Source organism: Furipterus horrens, unplaced genomic scaffold (assembly GCF_987537825.1).
Source record: "Furipterus horrens unplaced genomic scaffold, mFurHor1.1.pri manual_scaffold_1, whole genome shotgun sequence".
NCBI lineage: Eukaryota > Metazoa > Chordata > Mammalia > Chiroptera > Furipteridae > Furipterus > Furipterus horrens.
In genome coordinates, this window is record NW_028327171.1 from 2448221 (window position 1) to 2462786 (window position 14566).

Sequence of the window (14566 nt, forward strand, 5' to 3'; positions counted from 1 at the left end):
GGTAGGGACATCATCAGAGTTCTGCGTGCATTTTTTCTTTCAACAGCCATTTATTATGCGCTTCCTGTATACCAGAAACAGGGCCAGTTGTTGGAATTTATTTAAAAGATGTATAGGGACTTGCAGGGGGTGTTTTAAGGTAAAAGTCACAGAACATAAAACTGGTCATTTAGAGGTGGCCGGTCCAGTGGCTGTCTCAGTCGGCTTGGGCGGCCATAATGAGAGACGGTGGCACGGGAGGCGTGCAGGGCAGCAGTGTATCCGTCACAGTTCTGGAGGCCAGCAGTCCGAGGTCAGGGTGCCTCCGGTCAGTTCCTGGGAGGGTGCTCTTCTTGCCTTGCCGGCAGCCACCCCACATGGCCTTTCCTGTCGTGTGCCCAGGGAAAGAGAAAGCTTGCTCTCTTCCTCTTTTTAAAGGCCACGAGTCTCATCCTGAGGGCCCCACCCTCGTGACCTTATCTTAAACCTAATTCTAACGGCCCCATCTCCAAATACCATCACATCAGGGGTTAGAATATCAGCATAAGAATTTGGGGGAGGGGCAGCATGTTCAGTCCATCACAGGGGCATTTAGTACATTCACAAAATATGGTGTAACCGCCACCACCACTGTTTGATTCTGAAACATTGTCATCACCCTAAAAGAAAACTCCATACCCAGGCACTCCCCACGCTCCCTTCCGCCCAGCCCCTGGGAACCGCCAGTCTGCTTTCTGTCTCTCTGGGTTTACCTGTTCTGACTGTTTCATACTAATAGTATTGTACAGCAGGTGACCTTTTATGTCTGGCGTCTTTCACGGAGCGTAATATTTTTGACAGTCACCCACATTATACCATGTGTCAGTACTTCAGTCCTTTCTGAGGCTGAGAGGATTTTCAGTGTTAAGGTGACCACGTAAAAGGGCTGCTGCCTCCTGAAATCACTAAAAGAGCAAAAGAAGAACAAAAAAACCAGAACCCTGGCTGGTGTGGCTCTGTGGATTGAGCATCGGTCTATGACCCAATAGGTCACTGGTTCGATTCCCAGTCAGGGCTCAGGCCTGGGTTGCGGGACAGGTCCCCAACTGGGTGCATGCTAGAGGCAACCACACGTGGATGTTTCTCTCCCTCTTCCTCACTCCCTTCCCATCTCTCTAAAAATAAATAAGTAAAATCTTCAAAAAAAAAAACCCAAAATCATAACATGCCTGCCATCTTTGCTATCTACTGCCTAACTGCAGAGCTCGAGGAGTCTGTCTGGTGAAGAGCAGACAGGAATGTAGGGGAGACGCCAAGAGGGGATGCTCACAGCCACAGATCTCAAGACACAGTGTGAAGTGACAGGTCTCGGAATAGAATGGGGACAACGGGAACGCGTGCCACACAGGCTGGTGGGGAGAGCTTTCCTTGGATCCAGGGAGACTCATGGAGGCAAACACAGAATTTAATAACAGATGCTGCAGAAAACCTAGTAAGGGACATGGAGATGGCACTTTTCTTTTAGAAAACTGAAGTGAGTGGATGTCAGTGAAGTGTTGGCAAGGATTTGAGAAAGAATGATTGACTTGGGAATAGCCTAAAATTCATCGTTGGTGTTCCCAAGGAAGGAACTTGAATAATGGATTAGAAAAAATTATTTACTGAGTATGATCTGCATACTGATCAGGGCACAGTGTGGTTGGTCTTCGGTGTGAAACACAGGATACCTGCACCTCTGCTCTCCAGAATAGTCGTGTTTGTCAGAGGAGACACATCCATGTCGCTCCCTGGAGGCTGTGGGGAGAGGGAGAGATGCGTGATGCAGGAGAGATCGGGGTCAGCTGCTGAGTCACGGTCACAGAGCAGGAGAGGACATTGCTGGAGCTGATGCAGAACTGCTGTGGAGAGACCCTCACGGGAGCGGCGCTGGGTGTTCTGAACACTGAGACAGCGTCCGTCGTGGGGGAGCGTGGGTAGGCGAGGAGCCGGGTGGGGACACACTGTCACCGTGTCTGCTCACAGGGCGCGGGCAGAAAGGACGCTGAGAGAGCCGCGGCACGCGCGTACACTGCACACTCACACGTGCCACGGAGTCTTTCCTTCTGCGTGCCGGGTTGACTGTCATGTTCGTCCGTGTCTGTTTCTCGTTCCAAAGTCACGTTTGAGGATAAGAAGCGCGAGAACTTCGAGCGCGGCAACCTGGAGCTGGAGAAGCGCAGGCAGGCGCTGCTGGAGCAGCAGCGGAAGGAGCAGGAGCGCCTGGCCCAGCTCGAGCGGCAGGAGCAGGAGCGCAAGGAGCGCGAGCGGCAGGAGCAGGAGCGCAAGCGGCAGCTGGAGCTGGAGAAGCAGCTGGAGAAGCAGCGGGAGCTGGAGCGGCAGCGGGAGGAGGAGCGGCGCAAGGAGGTGGAGCGGCGCGAGGTGAGCGCGGCCCCTTCGGACCCGGCGGGTAGTGGCGCAGGGGGCCTCTTCACAGTCCAGCCGTTCGGGCACACGCGCCCCGCAAAAGAAGCTCCTTCCCGTGGAGCTGCTCCTCCGCTGCCCCCCTCCCCTCACCCTTTAAAACTCCCAGTAACTTCTGCGTGGGTCAGGGGCGGCCTGCGCTGGCATGTCCTGTGGGTGGGGTCCCGCCGCGCGCGGCCTTCCGCCTCGGGCCGCACCCGCTCCTGCTGCCCAGTGACGGCGCGAGTTCGCGCTGCGCTCCTTCCTGTGGCCCAGCAGAGTCCCGTCACGCACGGCCGGGCATCGTTTGGGTGGTTTCTGCTCTTTGGCTCTTACGACGAATTTTGCTGTAAGCATTCATGTGCGAGGTTTTGATAAGGCAGCCTTGTAACAAACCAGTGATACCAGTTAAGTGTTTCTCCAGACTTTTTTTTTTTTTTTTTTTGGTTTTTCAATTACTCTCCAGACTTTTTAAACCTGCATTTATGTATGCATATAGAAATAGAAACGTTTATATGGTAGGAAGGTTGGGGATTTAGTGTAATTTTTAAAATATGTTTTATTGATTATGCTGTTATAGTTGTCCCATTTTTCCCCTTCGCTCCCCTCCACCCATTACCCTCCGCCTCCAGCAATCCCCCCCTTAGTTCATGTCCATGGATCATGAATATGAGTCCTTCGGCTTCTTCATTTCCTCTACTGTTATTAACATCCACTGTGTCGTACCTGCCAATTTGTACTTCTTAGTCCCTGCACCTTTCCCCCACTCTCCCCCTTCATCCTCCCATGATCTCTATATATCCATGATTCTGTCCTATTCTGCTTGTTTCTTGTTTTTTAGATTCAATTGTTGATAGTCGTGAATTTATTGCCATTTTAATGTTTATAATGTTAATCTTCTTTTTCTCAAATAAGCCCCTTTAACATTCCACATAATAAGGACTTGGTGATGATGAGCTCCTTTAGCTTCACCTTGTCTGGGAAGTACTTTATCTGCCCTTCCATTCTAAATGATAGCCTTGCTGGATAGAGTAATCCTGATTGTAGGTCCTTGCTTTTCATCACATTGAATACTGCTTGCCAGTCCCTTCTTGCCTGCAAAGTTTTTTTTGAGAAACCAGCTGAGAGTCTTATAGGCACCCCTTTGTAGGTAACTCTCTGCTTTTCTCTTGCTGCTTTTAGGATTCTCTCTTTGTCTTTAACCCTTAGCATTTTCATTATGACGTGTCTTGGTGTGGTCCTCTTTGGATCCAGCTTGTTTGTGGGGACTCTGTACTTCCTGGACTTGTATGTCTATTTCCTTCACCAAATTAGGGAACTCTTCTTTCATTATTTTTTCACATAAGTTTTCAATTTCTTGCTCTTCCACTTCTCCTTCTGGCACCCCTATGATTCGGATGTTGGCACTTTGAAGAAGTCCCAGAGGCTCCTTAGCCTCTCCTCATTTTTTCTGTATTCTTTTTTCCTCTTGGTTTTCTGATTCAGTGTTTTTTCCCTCCTTATATTCCAAATAATTGATATGATTCTTGGTTTCATCCGCTCCACTGTTGGTTCTCTGTGAATTTTTCTTTCTTTCACTTAGTGTAGCCTTCATTTCTGCCTGGGTCCTTTTTATGCTGTTGAAGTACCCACTGAGTTCCTTGAGCATCCTAATGAGCATCTGAAAGACTGAACTCTGCATCTGAGAGATATCTTATCTCCATTTTGTTTAGTTCTTTTTCTAGAGCTTTGTTCTGTTCTTTCATTTGGGCTGCGTTTCTCCGTCTGCTCATGTTGGCAGCCTCTGTGTGTGTGTTTCTGTGTATTAAGTAGAGCTGCTCCAACTTCCTGTCTTAGTAGCATGGCCTATTGTAGAAAAGCGCACCAGTAAGCTGGATGGGGCCTTAGGTAATCGCCAAGGCGGGACCACCCCAGCCGCCCACTCTGTGGCTCTGAGTGGGGGAGGGCTCAGAGAGGGGACAGTGCTGCTGCCTGGCCTCTGGGGTTTTGCCCAGGAAAAAGCTGTCTCCTGGCACTCGCTCTGATGCCAGTCACTTCAGTTTCTCCCCTTGTGCCACTGGTGCCTTTCCAGCTGCTGCCCTGGTGCTGAAGCCCAGAGGGAGGGAGTGAGTGCTGAGTCCCTTGTGGGCCCTTTAAGGGAAGACCCCTGAGAATCCCAGTTTCTTCCACCGCCCCAATTCCCATTGGATTTTACAGCCAGAAGCTATGGGGACTTATCTTCCTGGTGCTGGAACGCTGGTCTGGGTGGTCTGGTATGGGGCTGGGGTCCCTTGGTCCTGAGGTGCCCCACCCAATTTTTATCCAGCATATGTGGATGTGGGACAGCGCCTTCCTCTCTGCGTCTCTGCGTGCGCCTCCCCATGTCTCCGCCCCTCCTACCCGTGTCTCTGCCCCTCCTACCTGTGTCTCTGCCCCTCCCACCCGTGTCTCCGTCCTTCCTACCCGTCTGGGTGAATGTAGCTGCTTTAATTCCTTGGTTGTTAGGCTTCCCTACGGCTCGATTTTCTGACAGTTCTGGGTGATATTTGTTTTGTAGTCTAGTTGTAATTTTTGCTGTGGTTGTGGGAGACGGTGAGCCATGTTTACCTACACCTCCAGCTTGACTAGTGTAATTTTTTTAAACCAGTGTAATGGTTCCTACAAATATTATTTTTCACCTTTTTTTTTTTTTTCACTTTAAAAAATATGTCTAGGAAATTCACTATTCTATGGAAGTGTTCCAAACTTTGGTACCATACCTGGGTAGGGGCCAGGCTAATCTCTTGTCTGTCTTTCCAGTTTTAATATGTTGCTACATAAGCAATGCCTCGATTCTGTGGTGTGAATGAAATATATTTTTAAGATGGAGAGTTTTAAAAACATTACTACCTTGGGTTCAGCTTCTGATGGCTGCTGTAGAAAACTTGTGGCCATAAGCTGCCTTTTATTCAGGCAGGGGCTCACAGGATGTTAATTTCCAGAATGAACTGCCAGAGTATAGATAACTTTCCCTTCTTCAATGTAAAAAGAAAAAAAAATTTTGGAGTATTTAGTTAGAATTATTTAATAGGTCTCTACCATGTGCCAGGCATTGATAATCCTCGCAGGTGGTCGGAGGACAGGTGCATAAGACGCGATTACACTAGAGACCCTCAGGGGCTTGGGCAGGTGCTCTGCCAAGGGGTCAGCTCGGAAAGACAGCTGACATTGCCCGAGAAATGACAGAATCTGCTGTGATGGAAACGGATCGAATGGTTAGGGTACGGAAGGTCACACAGTTTCAGGGTTCCTGTGAAACCTCTCACACACTTCAATGACATAAAGTGTAGAAGCAATTACTGTTTATTTACAGGGAAACTTTTTTGAGTGTTCCCAGACCCAAAAAAATAACCGACCAAGTCATACCAGATATGCTGAATCATGTCCAGTTTTATACTAAGTGTAACGCCCTTATGAGCTCTCTTGGGCTTTTCTGATGCCTTCGGACAGACACGCGTTGCTCATGACGCACAGAATAACCGGAGCTGAGGCACAGATGCTCGCTGGCACGTTCAGAGCTCTGGCGGCTGGAGGCCGGGGTGCCGAGTGTGGGTCCCGGGGGAGGGGCTCAGCGGGGCCGGCCCTGCTGCCGCCTTTATGAGGGTTCTCTGCAGAGCACCGAGTGCTAGTTTTCTTTTGTGCCTTTTTCATAGAAGTGAGAATCCTCTCAGATTTCTTTCAGGTAGTGAAAACAGGCAGTAATGTAGGTCTTTCCTGAAGTGCAGCGACGTAACGGGAACTTTCAGATAGAGGGGAGACATAGTGATTTCTCCTTTGATGGAAGAAAGCTTTTGTTTGTTTTTTCAGTTCTGGGGGCTTCGGTTTCATTTTCCTAGATTGAAGACATTTTTCTTGCTCCTTATGAGTCAGTAAATAAGGAGGAACAGTTTTATTCAGCACATCAAGCATTCTTGAAGGCACAAACAGTTGGATTCCAGTGGTCAAATGTGCCTATCTCTTCTTATCTTATGCAAATATAAAAACAGCCTTTCTAAACTTTCTCTTTTCCCCTAGAAGGAGTACTGTATTTGTATAAGCTTTGTTTTGCTCTTTTGTAATAGAATTTCTTGTAATGTTTAATAATGTTTCATCCCTAAAGCAGAAGACCCACTTTCCTTTTTCTTTTAACACTTATTAAGAGACATCGTGTAGCATAAGAACTGAAAAGTTAATAAACCTTCTGCTCCTGTGTGTCGCAGGCCGCAAAGCGGGAGCTTGAGCGACAGCGGCAGCTTGAATGGGAACGAAACCGCAGACAAGAACTGTTAAACCAAAGAAACAAAGAACAGGAAGACATAGTTGTCCTGAAAGCGAAGAAAAAGACATTGGAGTTTGAGCTGGAAGCTCTAGTGAGTGAAGTTTGGTTGTGCTTTGGGAACATAGACCATCGAACGATGAAAATGGCAGTGATTCTCACTGTTTTTCCTTTGTTAAAGAATGATAAAAAGCATCAACTCGAAGGAAAGCTCCAGGATATCAGGTGCCGCCTGACCGCGCAGAGGCAGGACATTGAGAGCACGAACAAGTCCAGGGAGCTGAGAATCGCCGAGATCACCCACCTGCAGCAGCAGCTTCAGGTGAGATGGGGTGTCTGTCCCCTGCGGGTCAGGCAGCCCCCAGCACTCGCCACGCCCCGGGCTCTGGGAGGCCCGAGGAAGGGGGCAGGTCCCTGCCCGGAAGTGGGCTGGCGGGCAGGTGGCCCGGACACAGGGAGCAGCAGAGCAGACACGCTCTGACGGAGCTCATCCAGCGCATCCTCTCTCGGACGGTGACAAGCGCTCCTCAGAGCGAGCCGGGTAGAGGTGACTCGGGAAGAGGGAGGCTGTGACTTTTAGATGAGGTGGCCAGGACAGGCCTCTTTGTGTGGTCCCCTCTGAGCAGACTCAAGGTGAGCGGCTAAGCCGTGTGAGGTCTGGAGAGCCGGCCCGAGGCGGGGGGGCAGCAGTGCCACAGCCTGGGGCGGGGCCGGTCTCCCAGGCCACACGGGGACACAGTGGCTGGAGCAGGTGGAGGCGGGCCACACGGAACCTGCAGTCCGTCCTGGGACTCTGGCTTTGCCATGGTGATGAGAGAGAGGAAGCGCAGTTATGTGTCTGGGGGGCGTGTGGGAGACACAGATGTATAAAGAGTGGTTGGGGACGCAGTGGAGCCCTGCTCTCATTTTCCTCCCTGTGCAAAGTTGCCACCGTGTTGTCATGGTATCACCGTCTGGTTTCAGTTGTTGAGTTGGCCGGGCACCAGATTCCCGTAGATATTGTTCTGCGTATCATTAGCTTTGAACTTTGTAACTTTGACCTCGACGTCTTTTTCTCAGCATGACGATTCTGACGCTCACTTACTGTGTTGAGTGAATCATTGCTTTGTTCTTCTCCGTCAGTGAGGAGTATTTCCTCACTTGTCCAGTCCCCTGAACAAACCGCAGTGATCATTTATTTACAGGCCTTTATGTGGAAATATGTTTTATTTCTATTGGTTAAGTTACAGGAGTGGGATTTGTGTCATGTAAGTGTATGCTCAACCCTGTAAGAAACGATCCAACTGTTTTCAACATGGTTGCACCGTTTTACGTTCTCACCGGCAGCAGATTGTGGCTTCAGTGGTCCCTCAGTCTTGCCAACACTTGGTATTGCTATCATTTTTAATTTTAACGTTTCTGCTTGCTGAGTACCAGTGTCTCACGGGGCTTTCACCGGCATTTTCCTGGAGGCTTAATGCCGCTCGGCAGCACTTCACCTATGTGTTGGCGGGTGTCTTCTTGTGCGGGCCTGGTGAACAATCCCTTTGCCTGTTTTTACAGGGTTATCTTATAAGAGTCTTTATTCTTGTAACAAGTCCTTTGTCAGCTATGTACTTTGCAAATATTTTTACCCAGTCCGTGGCTAGCCTTTCTTTCTTTTCTTTTTTTTTTTTTTTTTATTTGCAGTGGTGTTTTGTAAAGGGCAGAAGTTTGAAATTTTGATAAAGTTTAATTTGTTAATTTTTTTTTCTTTTATGGTTCATGGTTTTTGTGTTGTGTCTTAAAAAGGTTTTGGCTATCCTAAGATTGCAGATATTTTCTCTTATGCTTTCTTCCAGGAGCTTTGTAGTTTTATTTACATGTTTAGGGTTATGAAGAATTTCAATTTGGTTTTTATGTAGAATAAGGTAAGGGTTGAGGTTCATTTTTTCATACCAGTACCTGGCTGTTCTAGCAACATTTGTTGAAAATACTATCACTTTCCCACTCAGTTACCTTGTTAGCTGTTGGAAATCAATTGACCATATTTCTAAAGGTCTTTCTAGACTCTATTCTGTTCCATTGATCTATGTTTTTTACCAATACCTCAGTCCGTTGATAGCTGTAGCTTTTTAATAATTTTTTAAATTAGTTGCTGTGAGATCTTCAATATTCTTTTTTTTTTCCAAATTCTTTTGGCTATTTTAGGTCCTTTAGCTTTTCACATAAGTTTTAGAATCAGCTTGTTAGCTTTTACAAAGACACTTAGAATACTGATTGCTGTTTCATCAAATTTATAAATCAGTCTGGGAGGAACTGAGAGCTTTACAGTACTGAGTCTTATGGTATACTTTTCAATTTTATTTAGGTTGATATAAATTTTTCTCAACAGTGTTTGCAGTTTTCAATGTATAAGTCCTGCACGTATTTTGTAGAGTTTATTCCTAAGTATTTCCTCATTTTTGATGTTATTTCAATTTGCAATTATTTGAATTATATAGAAATACAATTTATTTTTATATGTTGACCTTATATCTACGATATTGCTTGACGTATTTATCCTACTAGCTATTTTCTAGCTTCTTCAGAGTTTCTGTGTGCCTAAGCATATTGTCTGTGAATAAAGACAGATTTTATTTCTTACTTTCCAATCTATATATTTTTATTCCTTTTTTTTTTTTTTTTTTTAATTTGGTCTTAACTGCACTGATCACAGCCTTCAGTACTATTTTGAATAGAAATGGTGAGCTTCTTCTTCTTGATTAGGGGGAAGGGGTTCAGTCTCTCACCATTAGGTATGATGTTAACTGTTCTTGTCTAGTTTTGGCATCAGGGTAATTAGCACAAAAATAAGTTGGAGAGCATTCTTCCCTTTTCTGTTTTCTAAAACTGTCTGTGTTGAAATGGCATTTCTTCTTTGAATTTTTGGTGGTGTTCACAAGTGAAGCTTTCTGAGCTGAGAGCTTTCTGTGTGGTAGACCTTTTAATTGCAAGATTTATTCAGTAGGTCCAGGGCTACTCAGATTTCCTGTTCTTCTCGAGTCTCCTTTGATAATTTCTACCTTTCAGTGACTTTATCCGTTTCATCTGAGTGGTCAGATTTATTTGTCTGAAGTTGTTTACAATATTCTCTTATTTTTCCTTACAGCTCTGTGGCACGTATGGCGATGCCACTTCCTTCATTCCTGGTGTCGAAAATCTGTCCCACATCTCCCTCTGCTTCTCGTCCTCTTCCTCCTCCGCTCCCTTCCCCTCTTCCTTCCCTTTCTCCTCCTTTCTCTGCCAATCTAGCTAGAAGTTTATTGGGTATATTGATTTTTTTTACACTTTTATTGAATTTGTTCCATTACCATTTATCCCCCTGCTCTGTCTCCCACCTCCCCCGCCCCTGCAGTCACCACACTGGTCGCCACCGCGAGCGCTTCCCTTTTGCGCTCAGCCCCTCCACTCTGGCTTGTTTGTTTTCTGTTCCACGTATGCCTGTCTGGTCCTTACATCTATTTATTTGGGGGTTTCTTGGCTTATATTTAGTTTCATAAGGTGGAAGCTTCCGTTACTGAATTTGGACCTTTCCTCGTTTCTGATACAAACATCCTAGGCTCCAGATTTCCCTGTAGGCGCTGTCATAGGTGTATTATACACGGTTGTAGTATGTCGTGGCTCGCATTCAAGTCAATATCTTTTGTCCCTTTGTCGTTTTTTTCTGTGATGTGTTATTTAGGATCATGCTGCTTAGTGTCCAAATATTTGGATTTCTTTCCAGCTATTTTACTGATGACCGGTTTATTTAGGTTGTGATCTGTGAGCATACTCTACGATTTCAGTCCTGTTTAATCCTTTTAACTTTGTTGAGACTTAACTGTACGGCTCGAAGCACTGTCTGTTTTGCTGAATATTTCATGTCATTTCAAAAGAATGCGCACCATGCTGCAGCTGGGTGGAGCACCCCGTAAACGCCCGTCAGACCGTGTTGGCTCATGATGTCTGTGTCTTCTGCGTCCTTCCTGTGTGACTTCCTTCAGCTGCTGCGAGAGGGCTGTTGCAGCCTGTCATTTCGCTACATTTGTGTGTTTTTTCTTCACTTCTGTCAAGTGTTGCTCCATGTACTTTGCAGCCCCCGTCAGAAGGAGGCATCAGGGTGTGACAGTGTAAATAGTATCAGCTGTTCCCTGCTAGCAACGGTTCGAAATATTGCAAAATGCACACACGTTTTAAAAGTATGCTCTTCTATATTCCAGCTCTCTTTCTACGTCATTTATTAACTCTTGGTGGAAGTTTCATAAAACAGTTCCCTGGAGAGTTTATTGTCTCACTAAATGCTCTGTGACAAAACACATTTTTATTGTGTAAGATGGATGCTTGGCACGTTCCTTTGTTGATAGTAAAACACAAATCAGGTTTCCTGAAGAAACGGTGGAGTGAAGAATAATACATGGTTTGAAGAAATCCAGGTACCTAGTAGGTAGTGAGGCCCTGGTTCCCGTTCCCCGCAGGAATGAGCAGACACCTGCTGTGCAGATGAGCCGGGGAGCCCTTCGTGTTGGTTTGACTTATTTTAGAAGCAGGTTGTCACGTTCACGTAAGTAAAACGATCCGAGTGATCCTGGCCAGGCTCCGTCTTGATACTTAATTGTTTGTCTTGATTCAGGAGAGAAACTCTGGTTGTGGCAACACGGCCTGGCTCAGCTTAGGGGAGGTCACACAACTCAGTTGGCTTTTCTGGGGGGAAACTATCTGATCTGTATGTTCTGTTTTGTCCAGAGTGGGGGTGTGTGTGTATGGGTTATTCTTAGGAGGAGGTGCTTCCAGACCCTCCCTGTTAAGCTATCGGTCTCTGCACAGAGAGATTCGTGGCACACAGGCCGGTCTGTATCTCACGGCGACGGTTCCAAAAGGGCTCCGAGGGAAAACTTCCATGTAGTTCTCTTTTTCGAAACCAAAAGCCAATTATGGAGATTTTTTTTTTTTTTAAATTCAGGGTAAAAATAGAAGTTAAATATTCCTTACACACTGGAAAGGCTGCCGTTTTACTGAAATGCGTACAGGCTGTGTAGGGCGATTTCGGCTGAAGGTCAGCGAACGCAGAGCCTGACAGGTCACCCATGAAAACGCCACACGCCTGCACTGCGTGGTTTGGTTTTTCCTTAGGCCAGGTAAAACACAGCTCGTTCAGGACTCTTTGTGGGCCTCGGTAAACCTGTGGCCCCATCCCGAGCGGCAGGAACACCTGGGGCAGCTGAGTTCCGGCAGTTCCACACCTCCGTGGTGTGTGTTTTCAGCCACGGGCGTGTGGTGAACCCCCGTTCAGCCCCATGAAGCACTCAAGTTTAGGACAGACTGGCTCCTGTTAACCTGCTGAGTCAGTTTATAAACCACAGGGTCACGGAGTTCACGGGTGATCCCGGCTCCACTGAGAGGCCATTCCTCTCTGTTTTCCCCACTGAGTACATTTTTTAAAGCTTATTAAGGGGCGGTAAGTCAACAAAAATTGAAGAAATATCAAGGGAGCTCTGACTGTCTCCACCTTATTTCAGTGGAAAGCGTTTGGCAAACAGTTACCTCCCTGGGCAGAAAGCATGCCCCACTCTCACTAGTGGGTAAACGCAGTCCCACCCGCAGAGGACGCGGGCCGGGGCTGGAAGGGCCCCAAGGAGCAGGCCACTCCATCCTGATGTGTCACCCACTGCTGTCCCCTGTTCCCCTCCCAGGAGTCGCAGCAGCTGCTGGGAAGGCTTATTCCGGAGAAGCAGACGCTCAGTGACCAGCTGAAGCAGCTACAGCAGGACAGTTTGCACAGTAGGTGTTGGTTTTAGACCTGCCCACCCTTCTGCTTCTTATTGGCAAGAAATTCCTTATCCAGAAGAATGTTGGAAACCGCTTTCCTCACTGCCGGTTTTTTTCTCCCCTCGCAATGTTTTCCTGAAATAGGAGATTCACTTCTTACGCTCAAAAGAGCCTTAGAGGCGAAGGAACTCGCCCGTCAGCAGCTCCGCGACCAGCTGGATGAAGTGGAGCGGGAAACGCGGTCCAAACTCCAGGAGATCGACGTTTTCAACAACCAGCTGAAGGTAACTGTCCCGCGTCGCCCGCACGCACGGCCTGCTCTCTGCTGCTCCTCGCTGGCTGTGTGCCTAGTTGGTGTTTAGGCCCAGGCAGAGAATGTGTTATTCTGGCTGGTCAGCCTTCGTGAAAGCCTTCACATTCGTAGGTGAACATTATAAAATCTAAAATACAAAAATGAATTCGCATCTGTAAATTATGGCTGAGTGGCCCCGACGTGACGTCGGTCTTTCACCCGAGCGACATGTTGATGCATCTCCGTCCTCTTGTCTGTTGATAACGACATCAAGCTGAGTTCCCAGAGCCGGGCCCCGGAAGCTTCCTCTGCCGCGTGTTCGGGGAAGAACGCTAAAGGGGCACTGTCTTCTCTCTAAAGCTGAGGACTGTTCTGCCACGGCCTACCTTCAGGACTGTCCTTGAATGTAGATCTTTATTTTGTTCCCTCATATTTAAAAATTTTATTGTTTGATAGCGTGATTGCCGGGTGGATCTCTGCCCAGAGCCAGGGAGGTGGTTTTGTCGCATTGTCACAGTTAATTCTGGAAAATGCCAGAGCCTGTGGGCATGGGAAGGCGGCTGTCACGGCCTCCGTCGGCCCTGGGCTCTCGGGTCACCTGTGCCGCCGCCTCCTGCAAGGGCGTGGGCTCGTGCTGAAGCCGGACGGCAGGCCGCTCGTTCCGCAGCAGCAGGGATCACATCCTTGAGACCGAAGGGGACGGTGGAATCTTTAGTAATTCTGTTCTTGTAAGAAATTGGATCTCACACTTTTTCTTCCAGATACTCGTTTTTGTTTTCTGACTTAAAATCCTTTATACTCGATGTTGGCTAACTTAACTTTTGAACTGGGAATGAGTAAAACTCCATTGTTGTTGTTTTTAACTAAAAATAGAAAAAATTATAAAGCATATTTGAGATGTTTAGTTGACCTTTGAATTGAGATTCTAGGCCAAATTGTCGAGTCATCTGAGTTTGAGATATTTGTGCTTTTCTTTTCCCCCCAGAATAATAGGTAATGAACTTTCCTCAGCTGTACAATTCCAGGAAAGTGCTCTTAGTGGAAGTTTGAGCCAACTTAGTGATTTTCCTCACTTTGCTCTCATGCTCACACAGTGCATGTGTGCACATGTGCATATCTGCATGTGCACTGCTGCATGTGTGGCTTGCACATGTGCATGCATGAGCGTATGTGGTGTGTACGTATGGGAAGCACAGCTGTGAGTTCTCCATCTCTGGCATAAGCACCTTAACTCTCCCCACGATGTGCCTCTATTTTAAGCAAAAACGAATATGACATTGTTTGCGAGTGGACAGTGCTTTTGACAGTTTCTTGGCATACAAACTGTTAAGTATTCGGGTATCTTCTGAATCCAGGCAGTAGTCCAGACTTCTGCCTTAATCTGAAGAGTGCTTTTTTTTTTAGAACTTTGGCTCCCGAAACAAAGTTCACATATTAAAAAGTGACACTCTAGTGGATGACTTTTGACAAATGCCTACATGATTTATAGATGACATTGGTTATTCAGTTGCTACTGCCACTGCTAAGGAGAATAGCCCTAAAAGGTGACGCGTCACTTTTACTGCGTGTGACTGACTAATGCTTCCTTCGGGTTAGAGTAGCGAGCTTCCCCAGATGCTTATTTTAGCTCTTTAGTCCACAGGCCCTTTTTTCAAATACATATACTTATTTTTCAAATGAGAAATTTATTTGTCTTAATTTTTTATATTGGTTTTCCATTACTATAAATTTAAGTTAATGTGGAGAGTAAAAAATCACAAAAATAGCTATATTGTTTTGTTATTTCACAACCTATCTGGAGGGCTTAAAGTTACGTTGCCTTATGGTTTTTATTTCTATTATTCCTCTTAAACCTGGTG

At 46.7% G+C, this 14566-nt stretch overlaps 1 protein-coding gene across 1 annotated transcript in view; it reads left to right on the top strand.

Annotated features, from left to right (window-relative positions):
* The window catches only part of ITSN1 (intersectin 1), a 159404-nt gene that overhangs the window by 69641 nt on the left and 75197 nt on the right, over positions 1-14566 (top strand). Inside the window, exons 12-16 of the mRNA XM_090271503.1 lie at positions 2114-2376; positions 6615-6764; positions 6852-6992; positions 12340-12427; positions 12560-12699. Coding sequence (XP_090127629.1) covers positions 2114-2376; positions 6615-6764; positions 6852-6992; positions 12340-12427; positions 12560-12699 — 782 coding nt within the window. The remainder of the gene's footprint in view (positions 1-2113; positions 2377-6614; positions 6765-6851; positions 6993-12339; positions 12428-12559; positions 12700-14566) is intronic.